Below are 15,299 nucleotides of genomic sequence, written 5' to 3' on the forward strand. Positions count from 1 at the left end.
AGGCAGGTGAATGGTGGTTTTCCAGTTACTTAACAACAACAAAAAAGATGAAAAGGAAGACATCTTATTTTAAATGTTAATCATTCACATTGATGTTATCTAAGTACACGTCTGACAATGTATTGATAGTTTTTTCATAAGCAGTTGTTAGAAACTATATTTTAGAAATATATATGCTTAATGCAAGGAATTAATAGAGACTGGTCCCAAGAGGCACTGCCAGAGATAAAGACCAGGAGAAATAAATCACCAATGCATTGAATTACCTCACCACGTTTGACACCAAATTTCATTTGGTGGCCCTGTCCAGCCAAATGAGCACCGCTCCCACCTTCCCTGCCTGCCCAGAACAGCTCTTCTCTCAGTGGGCCAGGCTAAGGCCCTCCTAAAGTGGTCTTTGTCTCCTCTCTCGTCCTCTGAGGACCAAGCAGCAGCTGGAAGGGTCTTGAAATTTAGATAAAACACATAACCGTCTGCAAACTGCAGACAGAGGAGGTTAAACCCTCATCTGCCTGGGAAAAACATTCAGAAACAGACTCTAAGAGCAGATAAAATCAACCTTAAGCCTACCGGTATAAGAAGTGTTTTCATCTGAAATGTTATAACACTGTGATTATAATTAACAAGATCAAATGGGACTCTTTTTTTAACGAGATGAAAAAGTGGGAAGTATAGCTGAGAGTCAAGGGCCCTTTCAGTGTATTGAGTTTTATAATGCTTACAAAGCAATGACGGAGTAAGGAAAGGTTCTGCCCACTGCTTTGACTTTAATGCAGCAAGTAATGAGAATTTACTACATGCCAGGTACCTATGCTAAGTGATGTATGTACAGCAGCTCAGTTATCCTCACACTAGCACCCTGAGGAACAAGAGAGCTTGAGTGACTCGCCCAAGGTCATGGGGACAGCAAGAAGCAGAGCCAGGATTCAGACTCAGAAGGATTCCTTCTAGCCCTTGATCCATGCTCTTGATCACTAGGCTGCACAGCTTCCCTTGTGAGCCTATGGTCCAACCAAACCTGAAACTATAGTTGCTGGGCATATGCTTGTGAGGTCTTTCTACCTTGTTTATCCTACAGCACCTGCTTAGCTCTCTATATTTTCGTTCCTTTTAACCTTCATCCCAGCATCTTCCTTTTCTGTTAAGGCTCTCAGTTTCTTCATGTTTCTTTTACCCATTTCTGAGGTCTGTATAAATTCTGAAATATCTTTCACTAAGCCATGTTTAAATAATTGTTAAGATTTGTTTTTAGATATTAAGCCTAGGTTTGCCAGGTGTGTCTGCCCGAACACTTTGTTCATAGAATTAAGAATGTGCACCGGTAGAGGGAGCACCTCTTTGACCAGCAATGATACAAATATAACCACAGGACTTTAAATATGTGAATCATATCAGCCAGCCAACCTTTAGCATGGTGTGACCTTGCACACATAGATACCCAGCACACATGCTGAGTAGCTAAAAGGGAATCACTGAGAGGGTTCAACTTATTTCCAATGGTATAAGTAATCACATTGGGTTTTCACAGTTCCTTTAAAAATTATATCAGTTTTCTTCCAACTCCTTAGATGTCAAGCTGTATCTAGAGGATGTGGTGAATATAAATAGCCAGTGACAAAATAGAGCATAAAATACAGCATATCAATATGTATGTGTGTTATCGTTAGCAGATAAGGGTACTAAGGAAATAAAATCACACTCAATGCGCAGACACTGGCAACAGCCACGGAAGGAGAGTTCCTGAACTGGAAGTCCAGGTGCCGTGAACTCTGAGGATGCCAGGTAATAAAGGTCTGAACTGGAACGCTGATGCCTACTTACCCCGTGGCCTGAACAGACTTTACCCTTGGAATCGAGTGGGCAGCTACTCATATTTAGGGCCTGAATCTGTAGGCACTTCCGATCTAAACACATCATAGATGGGCCACATGGCGTTCCGTCTTCCACATAGCCCACATCTGTATCATCATCTAAAACCACGTGAGCACCACTAAAAGGAGAAAGATATTCACACGGTCATTGGCACTATACTTACAAATACAATGGCAACATGAATGAGCCTTGCTGTTAGGACTCTGAAGAGGCTGCCCTTGGATATGGATTTCTCCTAGCATTTCTCTACACTTCCTTTCCCCTTTTCCCCACCACCTCTTAATAAAAGGGCGTGACAAAAGAAAATACCTATCTTTACCTTTATCATACTACCTGTATTCAGGAAAAAATGTCACTTATACCAAGTGTGTTCTAAATCTTCACTTGTAAGACGAACATTAAGATGATAAAAGAACCAATATTATCATTCGCTCTCCAAGGCTTTCCGATGTGTCATGGTACAAAAAGGCAGATGTTGAGCAAAATTAGCAAATAAAAATATTTTGAAAATTGTCATTAGATGATTGGATTACTCGTGAATGAAAAAATAAAGTGGGTTCCTCTCTACTGATATTTACTCCTAAAATGTCAAAGTTCAAAACAACTTAAATTTGAATAATAGTCAATACACTACCCTTACTGACAGAGTACCCTGCTGACCAGTTTACAAATATACCAGTACAACAACTGATTTAATAAGGCCAGTGTATCTAGAGACATGTGAATACCTGCATATTCACAGGAAGCTTATGTGCTTCAAACTATACTTGAGGACAACAGACCTTTCCAGGGAAGGTCTCCCTGCTGAAGACCCTGTGAGAACTGCCTTTGGGGCCACGTGAAACACTGGAAAACAGCAGCCATCTGACTGAGATGGCATTATCCAGTCTGGTTGGCCAGTCAACTCACTAAATTTTGGTCAAAATTACTTTTGGATGGTTCCAGATCTTACATTCCCTCCCATAAGATGAAAGCTTGCTACTCTGAGGATACTAGGGATAAAAGTTTGCAGATGCTGAAAGCAGTTCTGTAGGAGAAATCCCCAAAGTGTTTTGAATGACAGTACCATTTGATTGAAAGCACAGCATCTTAGAATTATGACTACTTGGAATATAATATGAGTCCCTGGATTAAAAAATAAGCCTCATATTTTCTGTGTTTTGTACTCATATGTAATTGGATATCAAATGTCTGCCTACAGCTATAAATAATATTTTAACAAATATTTTCTATATGTGATGATGTATTTATTAAAGCACCTTCTAAACCAGACACATCTACACGAAGTAAATCTTAAACTCTTTTTTTTGTAATAAATAATAAAACACAGTGTTCAAACAATGACATATTCTAACGCTTAAAGATTTAATCGTGGGTCTAAGGAGATTCCATAATTCTACTCTTAAGATTATAATTACAAAGAATGCCTCACTAGTAATAACTGGCGCAATTCTTTAACAAATGTAATTTGCAAATCTAGACACAACTTTGTCTTTCTTATAGATGACTCTTAGCATGAACGGTGATGATAAAACCTCAGTCAACACTCCTCTCCTGAGAAGTAGGGAATTTCCCTTGATTTTTCTAACTTTGTATTCTCCTGATTCACTAGGTTTTCCAATCTATAATGTTACCTGCAGTCAATCACCCGGCCTTGATGATAGAAGGAAGTTGGGATGATCTCTCCCTGAAGTTGGCCAATACGTGGAGCTCGTGTAAGATTGGTGCAGAGTAGAAATCCACAGAACACATCACTAAACATGTTTTTAAAAAAGAGTAAGACAGGAGGAATTATGCTCAAAAAATCAAAACTATTCAGTCCATATACATTTAAAATATGAAAACATGTTCTTTCCTTCCAAACAGAAACACTGGTTCAGATGCTGCTGGTTGGCCATGACTCCCCTCCTTCCTGGCTGACGGGATCACACTTTTGTTTGGAGGTAGCAAACTGTTCAGTCCTGAAAGATGGCCATGACTGGTGCCTAAGCTTGTCATGCGCTTCCATTCCCTGTATCCTCTTTCGGAGCTGTCCTTCCTTCTTATCCATCTAGAGCTAAAAGTGGCTGGTGGGTGTTGAGGAGTGAGAAGAAGCTGGCTAAGAAGCTGCTTGGGAGAATTTTGCTTTCCGGACAGAAGGTCAGAGCTTGACAGGAAGATCTTCGGTTCCTACCTTGGCTTCCTGCCTTTGAATGTGAATTCGTTACATCTAACTTGTAATCATTAAGTTCACGGGCATAAAGTACAGACTCAGTATGCAACGAATTGCAGAGTGAAGGGGCAGAAATTATCTGGGTGCTGAGAAAGGAAAGAAGGGGAAGGGCCTAGTTAAAGAACAAGATTGAATGACCCATAGATATGGACAATAGAGTGGGGACCAACTGTGGGAGCTGGGGCGGGGGGTGGGGGAAGCAACAGGGAAAAAAATGGGACTTTTTTGTCAACGACAAAAAACATGGTAAAAGGATAAGATGTCCTTAAAAAGTTTTAATGTACTAAAATTTCCACAAAAAGACAAAAAGGAAAAGTAGAAGAAATCACCTGGGTGCTTAGTGACATTACTCAATGACTCATCCACCACGAGGGCTCCTACCTCCAGCCCATTTAAGTAAACAATGAATTTCTTTTAAAAAATGAGCAAAGAATTAAAGTGGTACATCACACACACAAAAGGAAATCCCCTGTCCAAAAAACACATGAAAATGTACTACATTCCAACTGTAATCAGGGAAATGCAAATTAAAACCACAATAACATAGCAGTTCACACCCACCAGAATAGATAAAAGTAAAAAGTTGGGTAATGCCCAGCACCGGTGAGAATGAAGCCCCAAATTCTCATTTACATATTACTGCTGGGAAGGTTTACTATAGGACAACCATTTAAAAAAGAAAACAGTGTGACATCACTTTGGTGGCACTGAAAACATACATCCCTATTTTATGTATAATGACAGTAATTTTTCTTATAGGCACAGGCCTTTGAAAAATGTGTCCGAGTGTGCACCAAGCTGCATGTAAAGAATGCTCACAGCAGCATGGCTCTTAATACCCAAAACACAGAAACAATCGAAACGTCCACCAACACAGACGGATGGAGAAATAAACTGTGGTGTATGGCTATGACTGTGAATGAAAGTGAAACGAGTGAGCAAAAAATGAACACTTGAAACACTGAACTTGAAAAACAAAATACGAAATAATACGGAAAGTATGATTCCTTTTATATAAACTTACCAAAACTTTTAGCAAAAACACTTTGTCAATTGTTCACAAAATGAACGAAAATGGTATTTTACTTAGAATGGTCCCCCCAAATATGCACAGTCTATATGTGTTGCTTATAGAACTGTGTACACACTAGACCATGCATAGGACCTATCTTGTAGCAACAGCACCCAATTAAAACCCAGTATTAGTTTGTAATACCGTGGCCAAGCATCTCTTCCAAACAAACAGCAAGTAAAATACAGCATGTGAGAAATTTCCTGAGTTTTACAGAAATGGTGAGTCCATGCCATAGAAACAGTTTAGTCTGTGGCCATTACCCACATATTCTTTAAATGTACGCTTTAAAATTTAAAATACTGAACACTGACTTACGAATCAGTCCCATTTACTTTGGGCCCAGTTCACACTGGAAGCAGGGCCTCCCTGCCCACTCCGCGGGCCCCACGGCCGGCCACTCACTGTTTGCTGCACTGGATCCACCGGTCTCCATCCTTCCCACAGTTCCCCTTCTCTGTGCCTTCTGTGTTCAGCTTCTCGTAACAGAACTTGTCAGACCCTGAAGCCTCTTTTGGAGATGAGCGAGAGAAGAAATTTATTTTAGATATCTTTATTATTGATAAATAAACAAATAAATGAAGAGAACTATATTATAGTTCTCTAAACAAAGTAGTTCTCTTTATTATACCAGTGACACGCCAGTAAATGTTTGACAACTAATTATTTAGAAAAAAATCTTAATTTGCAGTACTGACCCATTTTTCCATGGTATAAAAATCATTATGTAACGTTCCATGGTGCAATACATGGTGAATTTCAAGGTATCAGTGTGATGTTGACTGGCTTCTAAAATTCCTGAAATTTTAACAGATGGCTTTCCCAAGCTAATACAAGGTCACTCCAACACACCACTACTTTTAACTTGAGAGTCAAATGCATTCCCAATTTTTGCTGGTGAGTTTGAGGGTAGGAAGTAGCAATGATCACCAGTAGAAATTAGTCAAGTGATACATAGAAACCTAATAAACATTTGTAGTGTTGTTTTATATTAAATTAAGAGATACTATAAAGTCTTAGCCAACCGACATTTTACACTGGCACCTGGGTGTCTATATTTAAACCTTTGAAAAGAAATATGTCTCTACTATCCTTCCTCTGTCAAAACTGAAGCACCAAGAGTAAATCTTTTACTTAAATGATACTGGCCAAGCACTTATGCATGGGATCTATTCTCCTTTTGTGTACTTTTTGTTTCTTTGGAGGTGACCCAGCCTCAACCATACAGCAGACCCATTTCTCTCTCTACTGGTCTGGCCCTCATGAACTGGAGTTCACTGGAGAGGCACTGCCAATGTCAGGAAGATGGTACATATTAACATTCCCAGAACGTCCTGAGAATCACGGCCATGCACCCAAATCTCTACCTGCCTGCACTTCAGGCATCCCCTGTGTTTCTTCACTTCACACTGAGGCTAACAGATTGCAGAATTTAAAAAAGTAAGAGCTAGAATTTTCCTGGGGCAAAAGAACAGAAAGCTACTTTTGGCGGGTAACTGTTAAATCCAGAATACAAAATAAACTATGCAAAAGGCTGGGTAATGAACGTAACCATTGCACTCAACCCAGTCTTTCCAAGTGGATGCACTATCCCTTCTCTTACAGGCACAAGCAATGAACGACACTGTTCAGTTCTGATGACCAGTTGCTAACTTCGGCAGTTGTTACTGGTGGTTCTGGGACTAAGATTTACAGTTCTCTTTACATCCTTTTGCAGATTTTTAAAAATAAAACATCACTCCAAACTATACATCTCTTTCAGCAAGACTGGCAGAAAAGAACAATACGAAGAGAAGACTGTGGGTAACTGTCAACAGGAAAACGCAACCTACTCGTTCCCCAGATGTACTGACACTGGTTGTCCCGGGTCTTGCACTCCCCACTGTAACAGCGGCCCTGGGGACAGGGACACACACGTTAGCAGGCACACGGAGACACTTCTGTTTCCTTCCCCCACAATTTTTAAAGTGAAAATGAGAATCACAAACATCTTAGGACAAGCGCAAGCCTAACAGGCAGTTAAAATGTAAAACTCAGAACGGACCTCATAGTACAGCTCTTTAACTCTAACTTAATCATCTAAAATTTTAAATGTTATGGTAAACAAAAGCTGGTATACTTCTTTGGATGCTACCAAAACCATGCTCAGCTTCTTTTGTTTGTGAATAGTTAGGTTATCACATGGCTTTAGGGAGGAAAAAACACATTATAACAGATTGTCATATTTTTCATAATAAACACACTGAAGTTCTTGAAAGATAGTCACAACTCAATAAATTAGATTCCTAATTCTTGCCCTTAAATCTGGACAATTTATCATCAGATTTAAATATAATATAGTTAGCATTTGGTACGATACAAAGCAACTCTGTGTTAGACCACTCTAATAATTTACTATTGTTTGAGCTGTAATTTCCTTTCAAAAATTTCATGTATTTTAAAAGACCCTTGTAAACAAATCCTTTTAAAATCACATTTAAAATGAATATGCCAGCATACCTGATTTTGATTACATGCGTATCCATCTTGTTTATGAAGGTTTGGTGGGCACTGAAAAATACAATATTTTTAGTTAATGTTCATTATGTTAAATACCTTCTGGTTATATGCATAATATATAAGAAAAGCAAACAAGTTCAAGCATGGTGAATATATAATTAGAAGTGTTTGGGAAAAAGATGAGTAACTCCTTAAGTAGATTATTCCAAATTAATTCTCCCATTATAGGTAAAAACTAATAAATTAGGTCCACAGTTGGTGCTTTTTTATGCCTCTCTGTTTTCCATGACGCAGACCGGAATGATAACTTATGTTCACTTGCCTACAGAGATAAAGGCAGAGGCATTAAAATGGACAATGAAGGGATATGAATCAGCTGGTTATGTAGGAGCAGACACATTCAGGGGCTAATTTATAGGCTGGCTCAGCTCTGTGGAAGATGTCAAATCTGCATTTGACACCCACAATGCTCACCTATAGGCAACATTATTGAAGAAAGAAAGAAAAAGAGAGAGAAAGAAAAAGAGAGAGAAAGAAAAGAAGGAAGGAAGATCCTCCCTTCAAGTCAGTGTAAGTGCCGTATCTCCATCACACTTCTGACCTCTCAAACCACAGACCTGTTACTAGAACAATCCTGACGTGATGGGTATTTCTTTTGCCAGGTCTATTTATCAAATACTAATTTAAAAGTACACTTCATTTTCGCCCCAATTGACCCTGAATACATTAAGTGTTTATTCTCTGTGCATTTCATTTGCCACATTTAAGTCAGCTAAAAAAAAAAGTTCAAGCCGAAGTCTCTACTACAATGTTCAAAGAAAATACGAAAAGGGGAAAAACACACGCACACAGACGTGGCAAGTAAGAAACACAGTAACATGCACTGAGGTCCTCCCTCAGTTTTCTGTCACCTCCTCAGGAAAGGACAGTTGCACTTTTTCAATTATGCAGGCCCCAAATAATTGGATTCATCCTTTATTTCTCCCTTTCCAGTCGGAACACTTTGAGATAAAATGCTTGAGTTCTACCTCTTTCTACAGAATATCCGACTCTGTTATAAGCAGTCATTCACTACAGCTTTTCATTCAACCTGATGGTGACTATTCAAAGAATATAATCATCAGCACTAAACCCTGGCATACTGAGCCAACTACACAAAAACAGAGATCCCTGTGGTCTCTTTCATCCATCCAAATCCACTCAAAACACAGTCATTATCTTATTAATCACTAACATTAATTATTCACTGACTCCAAGACAAATACAACCGCATGGAACAAAAGCGAACAAGAAATGCTGCTACCACAATAGGCACGTCAGGGTCTAAAATTAATTTGTCGTGTTTGGTCTTTTGTGATGGTTCAATAAGAAAGGACTCATAGAATTCCTTACCAATGAAAAATTCTGTACCTTATTACAAGCTGTCACAGCTACATGCAAGATTTCTAATCAATTTAGTTTTAGTTTGGGCTAATAAAAGCCAGTGATTTGTCGTTGGAACATTTAACAAGGGAAATTAGGGAATGTTTTATGGTCTCAGGAGACATTTAAAAGAGGAGAACCATAAATCTGGGTACTTTATTCTGCCTGCACAGTAACAGGCCTGTGAGCACAGCTCGAGATGACTCCTCCAAAGGCCACCCCAACCCCACTTCCGTGCCGTACAAGACGGTTCCCATGAGGGAGACTTCAGTGAGATAGCAGTTAAATGGGCTTATTTTAAGTCGTGTTCTACTACCTATTGACATGACATATCTCAGCTGGGCGAGTATAGCTTATTCCATTATAAACTGTGAAGTTTAAAAGAACCTCAAAGCCAGCAGTTGATGCTAATACCAAAATTAAGCAAAAACATACTCTGAGATAAAAGAGATACAGTCATAATGTCGCCAATCATACTGATTTCTCAGAGATGCAGAAATTCTCAGAGATCACATTTTCTTAATCAGTATTAGGATGGATTAAATTCAAAGTTCATTGCGCCTCACAAAGCCAAAGAACTAGAAGGTGCCTCAATCCCTCTTTGCCAATTACCTATTTCAGGCTCCATCCTGTCATTTAAGGAAATTATTACTAAGAAAACATGCTATTCTAATAAGCCACTGAGGAATTAATAATGCAGTTTTTACTTTAGACATATGAGATAAAAAATAACATTTAAAAAAACTTAGACAATAGAATATCTGGTTGAACACTGAGCTCTCATTATAAAAGCCCTGTTTGTAGGGAATGCTATGACAATTCAGGAGTTAAAGGGTGAAATGGAAATATTATACTTCTAAAAGAGCTGAAGAGACAGGACCAAAACAATGTATGATGGGTATAAAAATAGTATTATTCTATAAAGTTAAAAATATAACTCAGGGAAATGTGTATCAGGAATGCCAGAATACTTGACATAAAACAAAGAATCCACATAATTCTTACACTTTGCCACTACACTGTAACACATTTACAAAGAAACCTATTTACATGTTTAAATATAAGAAACAGATACACATAAAAAATCACAAAAGAACATCCTGAACACATGTCAACTGTACCATATCCTCACAAGGGCCCGTGAGGACTGAGTTCCAGATGATGTATATCAAGAACTTTCAAAGAGGTCACTTGGAACCTTTCTTTCCCTCTGCTCTTGTCCTTCCAGGGAAGGAAACTCAGTGTAACTCCGGCTCCTCTCAGGTCCCTCACTCAGGTCTTTCCCAGGCAGGTAGAGGAGTTGACTAGTTGATATACTTGGGAAGAACAATGGCATTCCAGCTCTGGTCTGCTACTCCTCTCTTGCCCACTCCCATAAATCATACTCTCTAGCTCCTCCATGACATACAAGCCAAGGGCCAGGCATTGCGGAAAGAAGTCAGCCCAGACCAACTCTGTCAGTAACCTGTTGCTATAGCCTGAATCTGGGATCTATAAAGAGGGCCATTTAGCCCTCACACTAAGCCATGGCTTTAACTTGGACATTTTCAATAATAAAAATGATATACTGGCCTCCATTTCTACTCTACTTATTGATAGCCTCTTAGAAACAACACAATCTGGCCATAGGTAACTCCACTCCTAGGAACCTATCCTAATTAGCTGACCTTGAACAAGAAACACTCTTAAAATGCATAAAGGTATCTCTGCCGTATTAATTATCATAATAAAAAGTTGCCAACAATCTACATATCCATTGCTGGATACAAAAGTCAACTAATATACACGAGAGATTCATGCAATCATAAAAATGATATTTGTGTAATAAATGGTTAGTGATATAGGAAATACTTTTTAAGTAACGTCAGAATGAATAGGAAGGTAAAATAAAATCCAGAATTCTTGCCAAGTTTCTACCTGTCCTGATTCCTGACTTTCCCTCTGAGTTGTTCTTGCTATTCTTTCACTGAAAGCTCTGCTTTCATTGCATTTCTTGAAGAAGTCAAGCTTCCGTACCTGCTCTTTGCTGCCCAGCTCCCTCCGATCTGCGTTTCTGCTTAAATGCCAGCTCCTCCAAAACCACACACCTGACCACCCCACCAAAAGCTCCCACTCCACCACTGTTTTCACATCACCTCGTTTTATGCTTAGCTTTTAGCCCCGTCTGATATTTTGTTCATTTTTTCTCCACACAGCAGAACAGAAGCACCAGAAGAGCAAGGGTTTGTCCATCTCTATTCCTGCCACATCCCAGTATTTACAGTAGTATGTGACACACAGTAGGTGCTCAAGAAATGTTCATTTGGATGACAAATTAAGGCTTTAAATAACATGACATTAATTTTTAAAGCCATAAAAAAGTATGCGCTGGCTGGCGTAGCTCAGTGGATTGAGTGCAGGCTGCGAACCAAAGTGTCACTGGTTCGATTCCCAGTCAGGGCACATGCCTGGGTTGCAGGCCAGGTGCCCAGTGGGGGGCATGTGAGAGGCAATTACACACTGATGTTTCTCTGTCTCTCTTTCTCCTTCCCTTCCTCTCTCTCTAAAAATAAATAAAAAATTTAAAAAGTACATAAATAAGGAAGGTTAGATGTCAACATTAATTATAATGTTACAGTAATTTTGACGTGAGGAAGATCATGCCACAGCCTGTGAACTGGGAAGCTGGGCTTCGTAAGCAGGGGCTGAGAAAGGAGGCTCCGCCCCCAGCCCCCGCTCCGCCCCCAGCCCCGCTCCGCCCGGAGCAGTGCTGCTTGTTTCCTGCTTTCCCTGCTGGGCCTCCATCCAAAATCTTGTTTTTAAAAAGGGTTTTGTGGCTTAAGAATGATTGGAAACAGTACATTAGTGCTTCATTAGTGTTTTAGATGTGGGGACCAGGAAAGAAAAATCAATTAGTTGGGTATAAACCATATAAAGGGAACTAATTATGAAAAGGAAACTTGGAAGAAAAAGATATTTAGATCCAAAAATCACAACAAATGTTCTTAAAATAAAGGCAGGGTGGAGAACTGGAAATTACTACAAAACAAAGCAAAACAAAGCAGAGGAGCCCAAGCATATTTGCACGTGGGATCCAAATGCAAAGCTGTAGGAGGTACCGAGAACTCAGACTGCCGTACCTGGCCAGAGTCCCCGGTACAGTACTCGGTGATGTCACACCCATTCACAGCATCCCGACACTCATACCCTCTTGGCTGGAACTGCAAATCAAAATTCAGCATTAGGAGCTAGTACCAGTTAATATTTCAAAGAGTTAGCATTCTGATGCTCACCTATAATTTTGATATTCTCTCACAACTATAACCAAACTCCTTGTATGAATTAGCAAGATGGTTGCAGAATAGAAGCAAGGCCCGGTTACCGCTCTCAGCAGTAAATATGAATCATTAGCCAAGGCAGTGAATGTTTGGATTTCACAACCCACTGTCTCCAAGTATCAGTTGTAAAACACAATGTGACAGCAATTATGCAAAGATGAAACACTGGTGTGTCTTAAGACAGAACAACACTAAAATATAAACATTTAGGATTTCTCTGAAGATTTGTGTACATGCCCAATGTCCACTAATTAATGATGATCTTGGACATTAATCTTGCTTTAGCTAAATATACACAATCAAATTTCAGTGGTTCCCTTTGGTAACACCAGTGAACGCCTTCTGTATACAAGGCATTTTGTTTGTCTGAGAAGGGGTAAGTAAAAGATGCACTAAAAAGCCCATTACCTTCAACAATTTATAATCTGGATATAAGGTGAGTATAAGCGAAGCTAAAATCTTTTAGAATACCGTAATATTTAATACCCATTAATACTGCATAAAATAATCAAAACTGTGTAGTTTTATGGGTAAAAGTAATATTAGATGTTTTTACAGATGAGGAATGGGAAGACTCAAAAAAATGGCTTTTCAAAATTAACTGGTTGCTATGGATGGAAGGAACTATGTGCCCATACACAAACAAACACACATTCATACAGTACTTTCTTATGCAAATTTTTTGTCTTTATAGGGGATTTAAAGAGTTAAATGTATGAAATGTGAGCACTAGCTTTTACGCTCGGGGTCTAAAATGAAAAGACCACAGAAACCGTCTCTCTTCTATTCAACCACTTAACCTGCTCTTCACCCGCATTAATAGGGCAACTGGCAATGTCTATTTTGATAGAAGTATGAATGTATTTTGAAGGAGACCTTGGAGGGTAGGATGGTTGACAGTGAATTACAGTAAAGGTAAATGTTGTTGCCCACAGAATTTGGGTAGATTTATTGATTTTACAACATTGCCACGCACCCTGTCAACCAACCAATTTGTGGCAAACTATACACATGTTCAATGTGTACACTGGGATGTTCAGCTAATATGGCAATGAAAAGAAAGATGAAACTATCAGGAAACTCACCAGACACGAGGTATTGTTGCAGCAGGGCCCGTCGCTGCAGTGGGCCCCATTGGAGAGAGAGCATTTCTTACAGCACAATCCATAGCATTCCTAGAAAAAACACTTCCCATAAGTAAGTGAGGAAGCTTACCCACTGTCACTCAGCATTCTCTCCACATCTGACTTGTACATAATCCAGACAAGGAGATTATACTACAGTAAAAAAGTACTTTAGGAAAGAAACAATCACTTAAACAATGATAGATTTCCTTCCTGCCATACTTCGCAACGAAGTATGATCTTCTATGAAAGGGCTTCTCTACCAAAAAAGACAGCTTATTTCATAGCAGGTACCCCACCCTTGCATAGCTCTATTACATTCTTCACACTCAATGTAGTTTTATAAAGACAAAAAATACACAACACAGAAATAGAAATGTGAGCTATGAATTTTTAAGAGGTGGGGAATTTGATTAGAAGGCCCTATTAGGTTTTTTCAGATGGGGCCGAAAGGACATGACTAATTCTAAAGGGCCTGAACTGGGATGAAGCACTGAAGGGCAAGATCAGAAAGAAAGGCAGCGCGAGACCACAGCCAACGACAGTGCAGGCTTCTCACTAATGTTATCCATCGTTGCTCTGGGTGGGAGCTGCGCTGCAGGGAAAAACGAACCCTGATACCTACCACGTGGAAACCACAGTCACACTCCTCCCCAGCTTCTACATATCCATTGCCACACTCCGTGGGCTCAAATAGCTGAAAGAGATTAGGGAGAGAAAAGGAAAACATTTTAATTGATCACAGAAAATCAGCACACCAATAGGGCCCTTCAGTCAGCTGTCACATGATATTCTGGGATCTCTTGGAACGGCATCTTATAAATGTGTCTGTGTGGGAAGTGCTGTTCACTTATTAATAACGTTCTAAAAACCATGTTTTAAATGGGGTAATATCTCTTGGCGACTCTCTGGTGGTGGGCTCCTGAGATGACCTCCACCATTACTGCTACTTTTTATGGAGATAAGCTGTCAGGAAGAATAGATCATTTCTCATATTTGCTAATGGAGCTAAGATGCATTGCTAATAAGACTCACGTATCTAATTTGCTGACTTATCTCGAGGAAGCTGAGAAGACATCAAAATTGTCAAAAAGATAAAAATGCTTCAGGTACAGCCAAATGTAATAGGTACCATCAAGTTAATACAAATAAGCTTAGAAAAAGGTGTGGCTGGAAATCCACATCCATCATTCTCATTGAAAATAAATCTATAGTGCCTGAAGCATATTAAACACACGTGCAGACATATGCATGAATATATAGAAATCTCTCAGTCATTCCTGGAACAATGGAAGAGTCGAATGTCTAGAATAATCCACCCTTGGGTGCTATGAATTTGCTTGCCAGATAAACTTTATTTCGACAAAATGTGGAGGCAGTTGATTGTTTATGGGAAACAGTCATATTTCCCTTAACCCGAAGCAAGATTTCTCTAAGCATGTCCACCACACACCTGGGTGAAGACTGAAACAGCACATCCCAACCCAAATCCTTAGAGGCATGAGTATGAGAGGGAGAAAGAGACTCCTTCCGCAGCAACATCACACACCCCAGGAAGGGGTGAGTTCCACTGAGTACCTGAGAAAGATCCAACCCTCCTTCCACTTCCAGTAAGGAGAACTACTATAAGAAACAAGGAAAGATGTAGGTACACATAGCTCACCTTCTTACACAACCACAGCAAAAATTACAATTAAACTATAGATCAACTATCCCCAGAATCATCAGAAAATCAAGCTATATGGAAGTCTGACAACCAAGGAATTAAAGAAGTCACATTC

General features: G+C 39.4%; 1 protein-coding gene across 2 annotated transcripts in view; it reads right to left on the reverse strand.

The window, feature by feature from the left end:
* Nucleotides 1–15,299, reverse strand: part of ADAM23 (ADAM metallopeptidase domain 23) — a 146,849-nt gene that overhangs the window by 21,805 nt on the left and 109,745 nt on the right. For both annotated transcript variants that reach the window (XM_037166033.2, XM_037166032.2), the window contains exons 16-23: nucleotides 14,144–14,215; nucleotides 13,480–13,569; nucleotides 12,197–12,277; nucleotides 7,656–7,706; nucleotides 6,989–7,052; nucleotides 5,562–5,667; nucleotides 3,507–3,626; nucleotides 1,822–1,990 (exon numbers count right to left, since the gene is read on the reverse strand). In XM_037166033.2, the coding sequence (XP_037021928.1) occupies nucleotides 1,822–1,990; nucleotides 3,507–3,626; nucleotides 5,562–5,667; nucleotides 6,989–7,052; nucleotides 7,656–7,706; nucleotides 12,197–12,277; nucleotides 13,480–13,569; nucleotides 14,144–14,215 (753 nt within the window). The remainder of the gene's footprint in view (nucleotides 1–1,821; nucleotides 1,991–3,506; nucleotides 3,627–5,561; nucleotides 5,668–6,988; nucleotides 7,053–7,655; nucleotides 7,707–12,196; nucleotides 12,278–13,479; nucleotides 13,570–14,143; nucleotides 14,216–15,299) is intronic.

The sequence above is a fragment of the Artibeus jamaicensis genome, unplaced genomic scaffold (assembly GCF_021234435.1).
Source record: "Artibeus jamaicensis isolate MK-2021 breed Jamaican fruit bat unplaced genomic scaffold, CSHL_Jam_final contig_1015, whole genome shotgun sequence".
NCBI lineage: Eukaryota > Metazoa > Chordata > Mammalia > Chiroptera > Phyllostomidae > Artibeus > Artibeus jamaicensis.